At 36.0% G+C, this 18,324-nt stretch overlaps 1 protein-coding gene across 1 annotated transcript; it reads right to left on the minus strand.

Moving 5' to 3' along the window:
* Positions 1-545: 545 nt before the first annotated feature.
* Positions 546-1,100, minus strand: LOC118851102 (tubulin polyglutamylase complex subunit 2-like). The gene has a single exon (XM_036760653.1). It carries the CDS (start codon positions 1,098-1,100, stop codon positions 546-548), a length of 555 nt encoding a protein of 184 aa, XP_036616548.1.
* Positions 1,101-18,324: the final 17,224 nt, after the last annotated feature.

Below are 18,324 nucleotides of genomic sequence, written 5' to 3' on the forward strand. Positions count from 1 at the left end.
GAGTCATGGAGGGTGAAAGGAGAATGCTGGGTTTCAAAAGATGTTTCCTCCTGCCCAACAGGAACCAAAATTGAGTTTAGGTGGGAGGAACAATGTAATGATTCCACTTGCTGTTATTATAAACTCAGAGGGCTAGGGATAGAACCCAGTCTCTGATTCTTGGCAAGAACTCCAGTTCTGCTGTAAACATCCCTTTGATTATCTGTACACAGCCAGTGAGAGCCACACCATCACCATCCTGGTCCTGGGGAGTTCATTCATTCTTGGGAAGTTATGAAGCTTGGAGGGGGTGGGGTGGGGTGGAGTGGGGATGGGGAATGCTTATTTCCAGATAGGGTTTCCAGGGAGGGGGGCTGGCTTGATGACTGAAGAAGCTGATGAACCTGTCTGGGAGCTTGAGGTCTGTAGGGATGACCGTTTTTAGAGACTAAGGTTTTGCTCTTGCTCTTGAACACCTTGCTCGGGTCCAGCTTGTTCAAGAAGATGCAATCATCTTCAGCAAGAACAGCTGTGTTTTAAGTGATGGGTTTGTACATGTTGAACCATTACCTGGCCTGTGGACTAATGCCATAGCTGGTGAAAGCATACTGCCACTGGGGGAAGCCAAGTTGAGTGATCAGTAGGCCATAGTAGGTAGTAAAGGAGTCACTGAGAAAATGACAGTATAAAACTCTGTCCAGAAACCAGATCTCAGCATCTTGAGGTTCTGGTTTATCTTTTTTACAAACAAGGCAGACTTTCCCATTTCCACTGCAGGAATCCAGTTCAAAAATCCTATTTCTAGAGTCAAAGTATGACTTCTCTGGGTCATCCCCATTAGCTACCAACCCTTCCTCTTCATCTTCCTTCACATCCACAAGACTTGGACAATTTGGAAGCAAATAAACAGAGGTCTGGTGGAGCTGGTTCAACTTCATGATGCTCTTAATCATCAGGCTGCCCAATGGGATGGGATAACCATCTAGTTTCACATTCCACAACATGTGGAAGCCATTTGTCATCAGGTAAAAATTCTTCAAATCCTCTGGCAGTACGCAATCATTTTCCTTGTTTCCTACTTTCAATTCCTTTTTCCTTTCAACCAGGCTGTTTATTTTCATTACTAGTCAAGTGTTGTCAGAAAGAAGCAGGATTCTTTGAGCTATCCTTCTCCTTGTGAGGGTAGGTTTCCAAGGATGTTCACAGGGTTTTTTTTTCCGAAACTGTCACATTTGTTATTTCTTATATAACAGAAGAATTCCATAAAAATCATATGAGACAGCTTGTTCAGCCATTCCTTAATTGATGAGCATCCTCTCTATTTTCAATTCTTTGCCACCAAAAAGAGACCTCATACAAATATTTTTGTACTAATAGGCATTTTTTCCCTTTTCTCTGATCTCTTTTGATAAAGACTTGGCATTGGTATTTCTGGGTTAAAGGTATGCATGGTTTTATAGCCCTTTAAGCTTGGTTTCAAATTGTTCTGCAGAATTGTTGGACTGGGGCAGCTAGTTGGAGCAGTGAATATAGCACTGTCCTTGGATTCAGGAGGACCTGAGTTCAAATGTGGCCTCAGACACTTGACACTTACTAGCTGTGTGACCTTGGGCAAGTCACTTAACAGCAATTGTCTTGCTTTCCTTGCTCAAAAAAATCATTGGATTGCTTTAAAACTCCACCAACAGTACATTAGTGTTTCCATTTTTCCTTATGTCCTCCAGCATTCCTCATTTTCCTTTTCTGTCTTGTTAGCGGAATAGATAGGCATAAGGTGGCATCTCAGAGTTGTTTAAATTTTTATTCTTCTAACCAATAATGATTTAGAGTATTTTTCAGGTGACTATTGAATATGTTGATTTCTTCTTCTGAAAACTGTCTGTTTATATCTTTTGACCATTTATCAGTTGGGTAATGGCTCCTATTTTTATAAATTTGACTCAGTTCCCCATATATTTGATATAAGAAGTCTTTACAGGGAATTTTGCTGCAAACATTTTTAATGTTATTTCATTGTCAGTAAAATGTAGTTTCCCTGATTATCTGTTTTGATTAGTTATATTTTTTCCTTTGTCTAAGTTCATAATTGCTACCCCTGACTTTTGTTCATTCTGCTAAAACTTAATAGATTCTGCTCTGGCCCCTTATTTTTTCTCTCAGTGTGTATGTCTCTTTTAGATGTTACTCTTATAAACAACCTATTGTTGGATGATGGTTTTTAATTCATTCTGTTATCTGCTTCCATTTTATGAGGGAGTTCATCCCATTCATATTCATCTTTATAATTACTGTGCATTTCCCTTGATCACAATTTCTTCTGATTATCATTCCCTCTTTTTACCCTTTCCCTCCTCAAGTCTGTTTTGCTTCTGACCACTGCCCCCTTCATTTCCCCTTATTTTTGTCACTAATCATATTTCTTATCCCTGCCGTCTTCTCCCATCCTACTTCCCCATTGGGTGAAATAGATTTCTATACCCAATTGAGAGTATTTGTGTTTACATGTATGACACGTATGTTTACATGTAAGATTCAAGCGTTTGCTGCCACCACCACCTTTGCATTGTAAAAGATCTTCTTTGTGTGACTCTTTTATATGAGAAAAATTTCCTCTTTCTATCTTTCCCTTTTCCTTCTCCCAGTGCATCCCTCTTTCTTTTTGTTTAGATTATCCCAATGTAATCAACTCACAACTATGATGTCTCTTTATGTCTACTCCTAACTTCTTCTATAATCATAAAATTCTCACCAGTTACATGAACCATCTTCCCACAAAGGAATGTAAATAAGTTAATCTTATTGAGACTCTTATGAGCTCTTTCATGTTTCCTTTTGTATGCTTCTCTTGAGTTTAGTGTAAATTTTCTATTTAGTTCTGGTCTTTATCAGAAATGCTTTAAAGTGCTCTGTATCATTAAATATTCCTTTTCCCAGAGAAAGATTATGCTCATTTTGGCTGGGTAGGTTATTCTAGATTGTAATCCTAGTTTTTAACCCTTTAGAAAATCATTTTCCAAGCATTCCATTCCCTTAACATGGCAGCTGCTTAATATTGGGTGATCCTGACTGTGGATTCTTGGTATACGAATGGTATCTTTCTGGCTGTTTGCAATATTGTCTCATTGACCTGGGAGCTCTGGAATTTGCTTATAATACTGGTAGTTTTCACTCGTGGACCTTTTTTCCAGTGGTGATCAGTGGATTTCTTTAATTTCTATTTTATTCTCTGGTTCTAAGATATTGGGGTTATTTTTCTTGATAATTTCCTGAAAAACAATGCCAAGTATTTTTTCGTGGTTCTCAGGTAGTGCAATTATTATTAAATTATCTCCCCATTATCTACTTTCTAGGTCATTTGTTTTTCCAATGAGATATTTCACATGTTATTACATTTTTTTCATTCCTTTGATTTTGCTTTATTGTTTCTTGATGCTCGCAGTCATTAGCTTCTACTTGTCCAATTCTAATTTTCAAGGAATGATATTCTTCCTTCAGCTTTTGTACTTCTTTTTTCCCATTTAGCCATTTATACTTTTTAAGGAGTTACTTTTATCAGTTTACTTTTTGTACCTCTTTTTGGCCTATTCTATTAAGGTGCTATTTCCTTCAATATTTTTGTGCCTCCTTTACCAAGCTTTTAATTAACTTCTTAGTTTTCTACCCCCTCTCTAATTTCTTTTTCCCAATTTTCCTCTTATTTGATTTTGAAAATATTTTTAAAAATGTCTTCCAGCACTTCTTGTTGACCTTGTGTCCAATTCACATTTTTCTGCTCTGAGGATTTGTTTGCAGCTGCTTTGACATCATTGTGCTTTTCTGAGTTTATGTCTTGATTTCTCTGTAGCATAATAGTTTTACAGTCAGATTTTTATTGTTGTTGTTGTTTCCTTATTTTTCAACCTTATTTTTTCAATATCTAACTTTATGTCAATTCAGAGTTCTGTTCTCAGGATGTGGAAAGGGAGTGCATGGACACTGTCCCAAGCTTCAAGCTTTTTCACACTGCTGTTTTAAAAGCTAGTGCTGGGGTTTGGAAGTGTGTGGTGCTTCTAAAGAGATGTGATTTGGAGAGAGTAAAGGTCATTGCTCTCTTGATCTGTGCTCCAGTACTCACTGAGGAAGAGCCCCAAATAGTACCCCTGTTCCCTAAGGACCAAAAGCAATTCTCCCCTTCAGGGCACTTGCTACCTTGTGATGACAGGTTCTTTTCTCAACTCTTGAACTATGACTCAGAAATGGGGATACACAATGGAGTTGTCAGACAGTGTCTAGGTCTCTATCCAGTGTTAGAACTGGAGTCCTTTATAATCTCTTTCTGACCAGTTGCCAGAACCCTTATAATCTCTAGATTGAAATTCTCTAAAACAGCTGCTACTGCTTTTGCCCCCTATAAGGCTGCCAGCAAATGTTGCTTTTACACAGGTTCTGGGTCATCCCCCACCCTAATACCACAGACCTCTCCTTCTGATCTCTTGTTTTGGTTGGGAAAAAATATCTCACTCCAAACTTGTCATGGCTCTGTTGCTCTGGAATTCAAATTTAAGCATTGTTTTAAAATTGTTAAAGTGAAATGTGGGAGAGATCCACTGCTTTATCTATTCTGCCATTTTCTCCCTGACCCCAGTTTTCAAAAAATTCTCAAAGTATGCCAAATATGAGAGTAGAATAACTCATTTTATAATCCTTTAAACAAATATTATTGTTCTGTATTAAGTGATGAATGGGATGGTTTTAGAGAAACCTGGGAAGATTTGTATGAACTATTGAGCTTATGCAAAGTGACATGAGCAGGACCAGGAAAACAATTCATAAAAAAACTGACAATATTATAAAGACAAAAAACTTTACCTGACTTAGGAATTCTGATCAACAAACTGACAAATGACAGTTCCAGAGGGCTGATGGTAAAACAAGCTACCCAAATAATGGACTAAGAGTGCAGATGGAGTAATGTGTTTTGTAATGTGGCCAATAAGGGAATTTATTTTGCTTTACTATATATCATCATAAAAGTTTTGTTTTTCTTTATTTCTTAGTGTGGGGAGGGTGAGTGACCAGTGGGAGAGAGAAAATGTGGACCAAAAATTAAAGTAAAATTAAATAAAAAATAAAAGAATAACTTTTAAAAACACCTTAATAAGGTTCTTAATTAAATATTTGTTTAAATTAACCTCCTAACATAAGTGAAAAGCCTGACATGACAAAGTTATGTGAATGGTTGTCTCAAAGATCATGACTTAGGTATTCAGAACATACATAAGATGAGAGCTATAACTCTCAGCATTGGTACACTAGGAAGGCTTCATAAAATGCACCCGGGGCAAGCATCATGAAACATGCCAAAAATAACTTGTCAAAACAAATTTATTAAGGTGGCTGCTGGCAAGATAAGTGCAAGGCTGGAAGCATCTCTGATAAAAGGCAAAAACATTGCCCTTACTGTCAAGGAATTCACCTTCTAATGGAGGTGAAAACATGCAAACAACTTTACATGTAAGCTATGTGATATTGCTGGGATGTAATTTCAAAAGAAAGGCACCAGCCTTACAGGAACTTCTTAATAAGATTTATGATTATAAAAAAGAGGTCAGACAACAAAGCAAACATGAAAAATTATATCCTTTAAAATATTTTTCACTCTATGATCTCTGGCTGCATGACAAATCCATTGAGTACATATATAGATAGGCAATACAGATTGGCAATAACTTCAGCCTAAGACTGAATGAGAAGGCAGAATGGAAAACATTTGGGTATTTGAGCAATGCTTTCAAAAATATTAAACAAAAAGTTTTTTCCTCATTAATTTCTATCTACTTTCAGCAGTGCTTTATGATTTCAATTTTTGTTGTTATTTAGTCATTTTCAATCATGTCCTACTATTCATGACCTCATTTGAGATTTCCTTGACAAAGATCCTGGAGTGGTTTGCCATTTCCTTCTCCAGCTCATTTTACAGATCATGAATTGAGGCAAACTGGGTTAAGTGACTTGCCAAGGGTCAGATAGCTAGTTAGTATCTAAGGCCAAATTTGAATTAAGGAAGGCATGTCTTCGTGACTTCAGGACTGGCACTCTATCCACTGTGCTAGCTACCAGATGGCCCAATTGTAAATGGAGAGACTGAAAGGCTGTAAATAGCTATAATCTATTTCCTGCTAAAACCTACAAACTCCAATTATCCCTTCCATATCACAACTTTCTCCATCGTGGTTTTGATATATCATGGGTTGGCAGAAGAAATTAAATGAGAATTTGAGGGGAGTTTTTCTGAAGCCACAGATGACATGCAAAGGCCAGCAGATGATACAGAGACTATAACCAAATACTTAACCAAAATTTTACAATAAGGTAGTGTAAACACCCCATAAAAGAAAAAAGAAAAAGTTCAGACTTCTTTTCTGGTATGAAAGGAAGGGCAAAACATTTATGCAGGTTTCCAGATCACCAGGGCATTGCACCCCTAACCCATGTGATGTGGAAGGGATAACTATTTTTAAAAATGGCTATAGGGGTACAACAGTGGAATTGTACTACAGGAGAGTGTTTTTAGAAGAACATGGAAAAGAATCACACAGGAAAAGAAATTGTTAATAGGTTGACAATGAAAGGAATATTATAACTAATAAGATCATAGATTTTATTTAAGTTTTAAAGCAATCTGTGGGGGGGGGGAGTGTAACAACATATATGAAGTTATGGATCCCTGAAATATTGAAGAATTACCTTGAGATAAAATGCTAAAATACATATACTGCTTGTAACCATAAATTTTATGTAAATTGTGCTAATCTCCCAGTGAATGTCATTATTATTATACCTGTATATAGACCAGGCTTCATTATCTCCATTTTACATAACCATGATTAAATCCTAGTACAAGTTTGTACAGAAGTTAACAGCATCTAGATGAGCAAGTGCTTTTTCTAGTTAGTTATTTCCCCCAGCAAATCACATTGCCTCTCTGACAACCATTTTATGATTTTCTTCACTTATTACCACCCACGGAGTACAAAGGAAGCATCATTTCATAAGGAAGGAAAAGAGGAAATAGGCCAATCTTCATCAGCAACTTCAAAAAGTCATTGGAGCAGGTGATTCAGAACTCAATTAATCATTCACGCTTGCTTGGAAGTTGTTACTATAAAATTATGCCCCTCATTTGTAGGATTCAGAACTATTTTTGCTTCTCTGTAGTTTGATATTATGAAATATTATATCAGAATGAAATATGAGATGTAATTCACCTGTAAAGGTATTGAGCTGAATATGCCTCCGGAAATTTTACCAAAAAATGTTACTATGTAGTAATACTTTGACATTAAAGATGTTATTTTTAAAGCTCAGTTGACACATAGGCACTGACAAGTAACAAGCACAGCTATTGAATCATACAATTTTAAACAGAACAGAACTTAGAGGTCAGTCAGTTATCTTCAAAGATGAGAGCTTTGTTTTCCCTTTGTGTGGAAAAACAATTATTTCTAATGATTATAATATAAAAAATCACTACCCACAAGAACAAAAATAAATTGCAAAACTTTGAAATGATTGTTACGTGGCACCCTTATTTAACATCATAGAGCTAAAGAAATAACCCCCCCCCAAAAAAAACAAGCTAAAAAATATACTTTCTGTGTTTGCTTTTCAGTGTCAATCTGAAGCTTGATTACTTTTCCATAGTATTTATGTATGGATTAAGTTGTAGTTAACGTTTTGACAGTTGACCTTTGTAAAAATTCTTATAGGTCCTTCCATATTTTACTGTATTGACACTTATTTTTTAAGTACCATAGAAAAAGTCATACTTCAGTATTGTGTAGTAACATGAAGTTTAACCTGTGTTTTTAGGCCTTTAGCAGAGAAGAGTAAGATCCGGTGATTTCTACTATGCAGAAAAGGTTTTGATTTTGCCCTCAGTTACAGAGTGAGTCTGTTTTCTAAGGACAAACCTTACTTAATGTGGAGAGCTTTGACCCCATGGAGATGGTCATCTCATAATGAATTATTTTGGCCACGGCTAACCACAAAATAAAGAAAAATAATTTAAAAATAACCCTCTGTCTCATATGCTCCCTCATCAGTAATGTTGTGAGGATAATAATAGTGAGATGGGGGGAGGAGAGTAGAAGGTATTAAGAATCACACTTTTTTTAGACCATCATCAAACTTCAATTTCTGTATGGGAAGTCTATAAATGAAATGTTTGTGCAATAACAGAGGTAGACTGGTGAAAGTGAATCATAATATATTCTAATATTATTGTTTTAAATGAAACCAGAAGAAAGAACGAAATTTTGGCTAAATATATAGAAGGTTCACAAGTATTTTTTGGAAAGGTAAAGAAAAGATTTATAGGAGTAGGTTTTATCATGTACCTCAGGGGCAATAGAAAAATCATTCCGTGGGATTTTTGAATCACATAGTGCTGTATTTATAATAAGAACTTGCAAAAAAAGCACAATGAAAATAATTTCAGCTAATACAGTCATGTCATTTGCTAAAGAGGAGATGATGGATAAATTATATGCATAACCTGACAAGAACTCCTATATCAAACTAGCATGCATTCTCCTAGCTAGTGATTCCAGTGCAAAAGTGGAAAAAGGTGAGAATGGGGAGAAATATATGGAAAAAATCTGATTCAGTAAGAAGAACTGAAATGTGCCAAAGACTTGTTATCTGTTGAATTGTAGACCATTGTCTTTTCAGAGTTAGTGTCAGATGATCAAATAAAGATAGATGACAGACACATGGAAAGTTAAATGATAGACAAAAAATAAATGATGATGATGATAAAAAGAGGATAGGAAGGAGGATGAGAAGAAGGAAGAAGAGGAAGAGAAAGAAAATTTCATGAAGATGATACATTTCATTTTAATTGTTATTACTTATTTTGAATTACTTTTACTAACAATTGAAAAGAAGTGAATGACATAAATTAAATTGATATCAACTATATAAATTTCATACAGAAGTTAAACAACTGCAAATTAATTGCCACAGAGGGACCACAAAAGAGCCCGGATAGTGCCTAAGCAAACATCTGACTTACTTGCCAAAGAGAGATGACTGAGAAAGCCTACAATGGTTTAGAATGTAAATTTGTTTGTAAAATCTTATGGAAATGGGTGACATTTGATTTATTATGTACACTTTTCTAACAAATTGGATGAGTTGAGCATAAAGGCAATAAAAAAAAGTTTGCTAAGATATGCAACTAAGCTAAGTCATCCTAAGGAAATCCAAAGATAAAAATGAAAGGACTACAAACACAGCAAGAAGGAAAATGTTACCAAAAAACCACATTTGCTTCAAAATAGATCTTCTCCATCAAGAATAGTTAGTCCACAACATTTTGACCTTAAAGATCATGGTATTAGATGTGTTTATAGAAGAAGGAAACAAAGATAGGAAAAGCAGCCAGATGGGACCAAATATGGAAAAGGAGGTATTTTGAAGAAGATAATTAGGAGGACACTGAAGGACCAATTTACATTATGTCTGAAAGAGGGAAATATCATAAAAACAAAATATTTTCCTCCTCTTCGTGTACTAATCCAGTGACACTAGCCTCCTTCTTGTTCCTCTCATAACACATTTAATCTTCTCAGTCTAAGCATTTTCATTGGCTGCTCTCCATGCCTATAACACCCTCCTTCCTCATCTCTGCTTCTTGGTTTCCCTGTATTCCTCCAAGTCTCACCTAAAATTCCATGTTCTACAAGAAACATTTTACAGGCCTCCTTAATCTTATTGACTTCCCTCTGTGACTGCCCTAATTCATACAATATATATTTGTTTGTACATAGTTGTTGACATGTCTTCCCCATTAAATTTTGAGTATCTTGAGAGTAAGAACTTTTTGGCCTTTTTGTATCATCAGCACTTTGCATAATGCCAAAGACATAACTGATGCTAAATAAATACTAGTTGACTATCATGCCCAGAGTTAAACAGGAAGAGAAACAACTGGATTGCTTCCAGGAAATTTCAGAGTTGTTTTCCTTTATTTGACCTCAAAGTTTTGCATAAGTGGAAAGGCCCATCTTTTCAATATTAAAATTTATTGGTGTTTATATATCACAATGAGACACTAAACACTACTGTCTCCAAAGCACTAAAAATGAATATCAAACAGAGGGCAATGGAGAGGCTACACAATGAAATCAATGAAGAATTAAAAAGAAAAACATTAATAACATTAAAGAGTGTTATTAAAATTCTATGATAAGAAAAGTAGGTAGGATTGACAGATTGCTGGGCAAGAGTGAGGAATAAAACAGGAGTGCAGAGCTCTCTACTCGTACCTTTATGGTTCTTGTCAAGAGAAAATGAGCCAAGACTCCAGCAGGTTTGGTGGACCTCCAGTGGTGGAGAACATTGAGAATAATGTAGACAAGAACTACAAAAAGAAATGACAGACATAGATAGGTTGTAATCTGGGAGAGAATTCCCAAATCAGTGAGATCACAGACTCATTTAAATATGTGAGTAGTATGAGGCAAAATGGTGCAATGAAAAGAGAAGTGGCTTTGGAATCAGAGGATTTGAGTTCAAATTCTGTCCCTTATACATACTAAGTGATATTGGGTATATTGCTTAGCATCCTTGGACCTCAGTTTCCTTATCTGTCAAATTATAAAATGAGGGGTTTTGGACTAAATGGTCCCTAAGGGCATCTCTCTCTCTCTCTCTCTCTCTCTCTCTCTCTCTCTCTCTCTCTCTCTCTCTCTCTCTCTCTCTCTCCCTCTCTGCCTCCATCCCTCCCTCCCTCTCTCTCTTTCTCTACACACACACACACACACACACACACATTTATGTCTGTATATGATACTACTTACATTAAAGACATTGTGGAAACTAAATAGTGAACCAGCCTTCAAGTAAGGAAGGTTATCGGACAACTCTCTAAAGTCATAAGACGCCAATAATCATATTTACAATAAATTTCCTTAATTGGGAGTTCCTTATACTGATGAACTCACTCCACCAATGCAAAGTGACAATTCATCAATAACTTATGGTATTAGTCAGTTCACTGGGGTACTAACTTTCCCTTAGTGACATAGCTAGTATATGTAAGAGGTATGACTTAAACACAACGTCTCTAAGGTCAGTCAACCGTCAACTACACAGTATGTTTTCTTGTGACACAACCATTAATTGGCCATGCTCCATCTGCTCAACATATGAGTCATCTGATGGTTTTTCCCTCTCATAAGTATACACAAAATTAGATATTTTGCATAGCTGGTGATGTTTTTATATCTATAGGTCATTTAATTGTACTTTTATAAGGTTTTATAGGGTAAATCTACATTAAAAGAATCATTGGTCCTTTAGAATGAACATTTTTATGACTGATATTATATGTTGATAAGTTACTCTCTCAAATGTTCTTACTGACTTCTGTTTCTATTAACAACACATCTGGCATCAAATTGTTTCATTACAGTCTCTCCGATGTTAAATTTTATTGTTTTATCATTTTTGTCATTCTAATGGCAATATTAAAATATCTTAACAACATTGATTTACATTTCTTAGATCATTTAGGAATTTGAACATATATTCATATGGTTAAGAGTTTGTACTTTCACCTTAGAAAATTGTCTTTTTTCCCTTTGATCACTGTTTAATTGGATAACATTTATTGGTCATATGAGTAAGGGTTGGTTCTTTATAGATTCTGGATGTCAGATGTTTATATAATGTATTTGCCACCAATAGTTCTTCCATGTTTCTTTTTTCTTTACAGATTTTGTTTTATATTGTATAAAACTCACTTATCTGTGGATAATCAAATTCACTTTTTTCTTTAAAATATTTTCTTCCATTTTCTTAGAAGCTTATAGCTGACTAAAAATAACATATATGTCCCTTCCAGTTTTATTGGATTACTTACTCTATTTTCATTTACCATAAGCTGTATCTTTTCTACAATTGTTCTGTTATAAATAAATACACACACTTTTTTTATTCATTCTATTATTAAGACAAGATTAACAAAACCACTTTAAACAAAATTAGTTTTTTAATTAATAACAATGTATCTCTCTTTAAATTGAACTTCTTTATCAAATACAGGAACCTCATTTTGTATTACCTTGCCACTTGTTCACCTCAAATATCACCCCCACAATTTTCAGCAACAGTGAAATCAAGAACTTTTGCTTGCTAAATTTTCCAGGATCTCAGAAATCTTGTGGTGTTGCAGCCTATTTTATGGTTGTCACTTAATTCTATATTTTTGCTGAGTATTTGGACAATCAAATAACTTTGTGTGTGTGTGTGTGTGTGTGTGTTTATTCCAGTTTCTCTGAGTTGACCATAATGGTTTTACTCTTCAGTAAATCCATTGTATTTTTATTGTCTTTGATATTCTCTTATGTTTTCCATAGTGTTCCATATTTTTATTGTCTCTTCTTGATCTTTTATAAGAATATTTTTAAATGTCTCGATTTCCTTAATGGTTTTGATTCCTACTTAATTTCTTTAATGTAATTTTGTGACCTGATATGATGAGTAGATAGAGAGAAAGAGAGAGAGAGAGAGAGAGAGAGAGAGAGAGACAGAGAGAGACAGAGAGACAGAGAGAGAGACAGAGAGAGAAAGAGAAAGAGAGAGAAAGAGAGAGAGAGAGAGAGAAAGAGAGAGAGAGAGAGAGAGAGAGAGAGAGAGAGAGAGAGAGAGAGAGATTTAATTCATGGTTACTTTTCCTCTCTATTATGGTTCCAATCAATCAATCAATAAAGGAGTAAACATTAAAGTAATGTCTACTAAGTGTCAGGGACTGTATTCTTTTCTCATCTCTTCAATTGTTTTTAGTGATAACTAACTATTAGCCTTTTTGTTCTATTAGTAGAAATAAAGTAAGAACTGAGTAGCTCTGTCTTCTTTCTGTTGTTAAATCTCATTTTATCCAACAAGTAATCAATCAACAAGCTATGTAAATAAAAAGTTGTTGTTTTTTTTTGCTGCAACCAACATTCTCACCTAGCATTGCTCCAGCACTGTCTTTACAAATTTCAAGCAAATTTTCCACTGTAAACATTCATTTGCAAAAAAATTTATTAAATTGTACAGATACTCAGCAAAAAAATATAGACTCCATATGGGCATGTAATCCAATGTAGTAGTTGCAAAAGATTGGGTAACAGTAAAAGGTTTCTGAATGTTCAAAAACCAACAATCAATGAAAATCAAATTCATAATGCATCCAAGGTGTTTCTGACTGCGCTTAACCATGATGCATCACATGACTTCACTGCAGTCTTGGTTCTGAATACACAACATGTGCACTTTGCATTACATGTGTCATCATGCCACACAATGCCAACAAATGGTGCCAGAACCACCTTGACTCAGATTGTAGACCACTGTATATTATGAACTGCAGTGTTTTTACTGTACATACAAGATTTTCTGCTCTTGCGAAATGTGATAGTTTAATTGTGGAAAATAAATTCTGCAACCAAGGCTCTTATCATTTCAAACCCCACTGCCAATGTTTTTGAACCCTTGTCAGAAATGTTGTAGCTGGGATATATTCTGTGAATCCAGTTTGAATTAAGATGAATTCTTTGGTGCCTTTTGACTTGAGTTCTATTACTCTATGAAAGGATGAAGAAATAAATGAATTTATTGTCCATTCTTTGCTCAGCTCTCTCTCTCTCTCTCACTCTCTCTCTCTCTCTCTCTCTCTCTCTCTCTCTCTCTCTCTCTCTGTCTCTCTCTCTCTGTCTCTCTCTCTCTCTCTCTCTCTCTCTGTCTCTCTCTCTCCCCCTCTCTCTCTCCCTCTCTCTCTCTCTCTCTCTCTCTCTCTCTCTCTGTCCATCGCCTCTATTGGGAAAAAAGCAATACCACCTTTTCCCCCACAGAGAGTTTTTTTCAAAACACTATAGTTTTTCTCATATGAAATTTATATGTTAGGAAGCATAAGACAGGGTAGAAACAATGCTAGAATGCTTTATTATCTTTTGCTTTTGAAAGTCATGATACTAATCTGTCAGAGGTTATAGACTGATAATTTCATTTTACCTACTAGAAGGATAAATATCTCTCATTTATATAGAACATGGCCTTTGATTATGAAACACTAACATTAAACAATCTTAGGTAGGTAATTATTGTCCAAATGAACTAAGATCATCTGTCTTAAGTGCCCATGTTTATACAGCAAATTAGTTCTTACATAGTTCTTATGACAGCTAAATTATGGATATGAATGTACAAAGGAGAACAAGAAGGATCATTTCAGAGGTGGAGGCAAGATAATGGTTTTAAGGCAAGGACTCTCCTGAGCTCTGTAATGTTAATGGGATATGAAGATCTTCCCCATTCATTAAAAGGCCAGTATGACCTGCTTTGAACTCTGGCCCAGCTCACAGCTGTGATAAATCCTGAGTCGCACAGAGCGCATTGGAGAAAGGAAGCTTGCTTAGGGGTGGCTTGCTTGTAAGAAGCCTTTCATACATTTTGGTACTAAGCTAACTAGGCCCTGAGTCATGAGGGTTGTGATGCCTTCTGACCCTGAGTGTATTAGCCAAAAGTGTATATATATTCTGAGGTAAGGTTTTGCTTTGGGGGTTCACTTATGAGAAGGACCTTGTGATTCCTTGGACAGGACTCCAAGAAGTCATTTTGTTAAAGGCCCACTGACTAACCAGATGTCTGTGCTCCCTCAATCCCGTGTTGTATATAAAGTATATAACAATATTGCTTTAATCAGGCAGCTAGAGCCCTGTTTGCTGGTCTGCATGTTAATTTCTCTGCTTGTATTTTTTCTGATTTTCAGGGAGTTCCCCTGAACTAGTGAATGTAATTAAAGAAGATTGTTAAATCTTTTAAAAGCTATTTTTCCTTTAAAAACAGATCAAAGAACTGGTGCTAGCAGGCCATCCTGGGTAGGCTAGGATGCCTGTTGTTACACTTGCATATAGGACTCATTCTCTTGAATATTCATATCTTGGACCCTTCATCCTTCTCCCAATCCATGTCACTTAGCTCATCCCTAAAGCAGTTTTTAATTCTAACACTTGCTTCTGTATCTCATCTAGATGACACTTTTTGATTGTCCCCTGAACTCAGCATGCCACTTCCCAAGCCCATGTCTTTGTTTCTATACGATCAATCTAATAATGACTTTGGAATATGATTATAAGTGATTCTTACAATGCATTGGATTTACCTTTAGCACTTATTCTAACTGACATAAACTGGTTGTGTCACCCTAGGAAAGTTATTTAATTCCTCAATACCCCCAATCAACTTCTGAAGTTTATAGATTTTCTAGAAGCGTCAGGCTACATTGGTAGAAGGATTTTCTTCACATAGAAATTACCTAAACTTAGGAAATCACAGGCCCAAATCCTATCTTAAATAGTATCTTCAATCTCTGTAAGAGATGCCTCTGTAAGAGATGTAAGGTAACTTCCCTAGCTTGAGCCACTTAGCTATTCTTTCTTGAATAAATTTATGCTGAATAATTGAGCACATATATGTACTATATATGCACACACATAGCCATGCAGTCACACAAATGTATGTGAACACACAAACACACATCCATGCAAACATGTACACACACACATACATACATACACACACACACAAACATACACACACACACACACACTTTGGACTTGGCTATCAATGTAGAGAATTTCCAGGAAGGAAATTTATTTTTGCCAATTTAGATTGGAACCTGCTCTTCAAAAAACAGCTCCTTTTTTAAAAATCATAACTCCCATTCACTTCTTCTGAAAGGAGATATTGACTATGAGTTCATTGACTGGATTGCCTTAAAGAGAAGACTTGAAGCTAAAAGGAAAAGAGACAAGAGACAGATAGTTTGTTTTTTTATTCCCCAGTATGGTTAAAAAGAAATAGATTTATAAATTGATTATTTATTTCCCATATGATTGATTTATACTTCCAAATAATCATTAGATGGGAGGCTTTGTCTATCATATTAGCATTATGGTTCCCATATCTAGGGAAACTTGCCATAAAAAGGAAGTCTTTGAACTGCGTAACTGTTATATCTCCCCTTTTCATTTCAGGTAGGACACCGTAGTGTATACTAAGCAGGCATAGATGAGGTTCAACAGATCTCGTTTCATTACTTTTCTCCCCCAAATCCATCCATCTTATAAATTTTCCCAATTATTATCAAAGGCACTACCTTTCTTTCAGTCACCCAAATTCACAATTTTATTTCCATCTCCTGTCCCCACCTATCCAATCAGCTTCCAAAATCTTGTTTATATCTGTTATGTGTCCCTTTCTCTCTACTCAGGAAGTCTATTTCAGGGCCTCAAAAACTCACTGAAATTATGGCAACAGCATCCTAATTGATTTCTCTCCTTCAAATCTCTCTCCACTCCAATTTATATTATATGGAATTGATGAAATTATTTAACCAAAATACAAGTCTTGCCATGTCACTCTCTTATTCAGTAAATGCAGTGGCTCCCTATTGACTCTGTAAACTAATATTATTTCATGTTTACCTCATATTTTTCAATTTCTATATTTTGTGTTTTTTAATAGTGGCTAATGGACAGTTATTATTACAGAAGTAAACCCACAAAATTTACAATAAAAAAGTCAGTACTTATATAACAGATATTGCAGCTATATGCTAATTTTTTAACAGATAGGATTGAGGGGGCAGAGCCAAGATGGCAGAGTGAAAACAAGGACTTGCTGGAGCTCACCCCAAAATCACTCCAAATACCTGTAAAAATGACTCTAAACATATTCTACAGTGACACAACCCATGTAATGACAGAATGAAACAAGTCTCTAGCCCAAGACAGTCAGGATGGTAACTGGGAAGGGTCTATCACACTGTGCTGGGAGCAGAATGCAGCCCACCATGGGCTGTGCCAGGACAGACCAGGACAGATCAGACTTGGCAGAGCAGGCCTCAGGGTCCCAAATCACTGAGCTATGGAGGTTTCTAGACTTCTCAACCCACAAATGCCAAAGATAGCATAGCAGGTCAGTGGGAAAACTGTTGGACCTGGGTGAGAGAAGTGTCTGGTCTGACCCCTCTCCTGGATCTATTCTCCAGGTCAGTGGTTTTTCCAATGAGATATTTCACATTGTCTTCGATTTTTTCAAAGCCAGGGGACTCCTTAACGGCCACCCAAGTCTCCACACCAATACTTTTTCCAATAAGTGAGCCCCAAACAAAATGTTAACCTCAGAGTATGTATACCCCTTTACAGGGTCAGAGAGCTTCACACTCCTTGAGGGTTTCACACCTCTCAAGGGCTTCACACCTCTTCAGGCTTTGAAAACTCAGATGTTGGTGCTTCTCTCTCTGGTAACTATATATGTTAGCTTTGGTCACACAGCTAGTATCCTTGTGTAACCATGTTATTTTTGAGGGTTTTTTGTAATTTCTATTTGCATTTGCTCTGAGGTTCAAGGTGCAGATGTTTTCCTCTGAACTAAGTGGCTGATATATGTATGTTTGATTAAAGTGAGATTATTAAAGCCTTTAAGTTGCTTTCCTTAGAAAAGCATATCAAAAACCTGTGATAGTAGCCATCCTGTGTGCTGGTGTTGTTGGCCTTACATAGCCACAGTAGCTGCAAGTAGAATTGTTGTTACACAAAAGACGTCGAAAGATGTCGAAAAATCCAAAGAGGAGAAGAATGCCTTGAAAGGCAGAATTAAAATGGAAAAGGAGGTCCAAAGGATAACCGAAGAGAATAATGACTTAAAAATTAGAATGGAGCAAGTGGAAGCTAGTGACGTTATGACAAATCAAAAAATTACAAAAAAGAAACAAAAGAATGAACAATGAAAGACAATGTGAAATATCTCATTGGAAAAACCACTAACCTGGAGAATAGATCCAGGAGAGGTAATTTAAGAACTATTGGACTACCTGAAAGCCATGATAAAAAAAAGAGCCTAGACATCATCTTTCAAGAAATTATCAAGGAAAACAGCCCTGTTATTCTAGAACCCGATGGTAAAATAGAAATTGAATGAATCCACAGATCACATCTTAAAGGAGATCCCAAAAGGAAAACTACTAGGAATATTGTGGCTAAATTCCAGAAATCCCAGGTCAAGGAGAAAATATTGCAAGCAGCCAGAAAGAAACAATTTGAGTATTGTGGAAACACAAGATCTAGCAGCTTCTACCTTAAGGGATCAAAGGGCTTGGAATATGACATTCCTTATGTCAAGGGAGCTGGGATTTAACCAAGAATCACCTACCCAGAAAAACTGAGTATAATACTTCAGGGTAAAAAATGGATTTTCAATGAAATAGAGGACTTTCAAACATTCTTGATGGAAAGACCAGAGCTGAATAGA

The sequence above is a fragment of the Trichosurus vulpecula genome, chromosome 5, assembly GCF_011100635.1.
Source record: "Trichosurus vulpecula isolate mTriVul1 chromosome 5, mTriVul1.pri, whole genome shotgun sequence".
Classification (NCBI taxonomy): Eukaryota; Metazoa; Chordata; class Mammalia; order Diprotodontia; family Phalangeridae; genus Trichosurus; species Trichosurus vulpecula.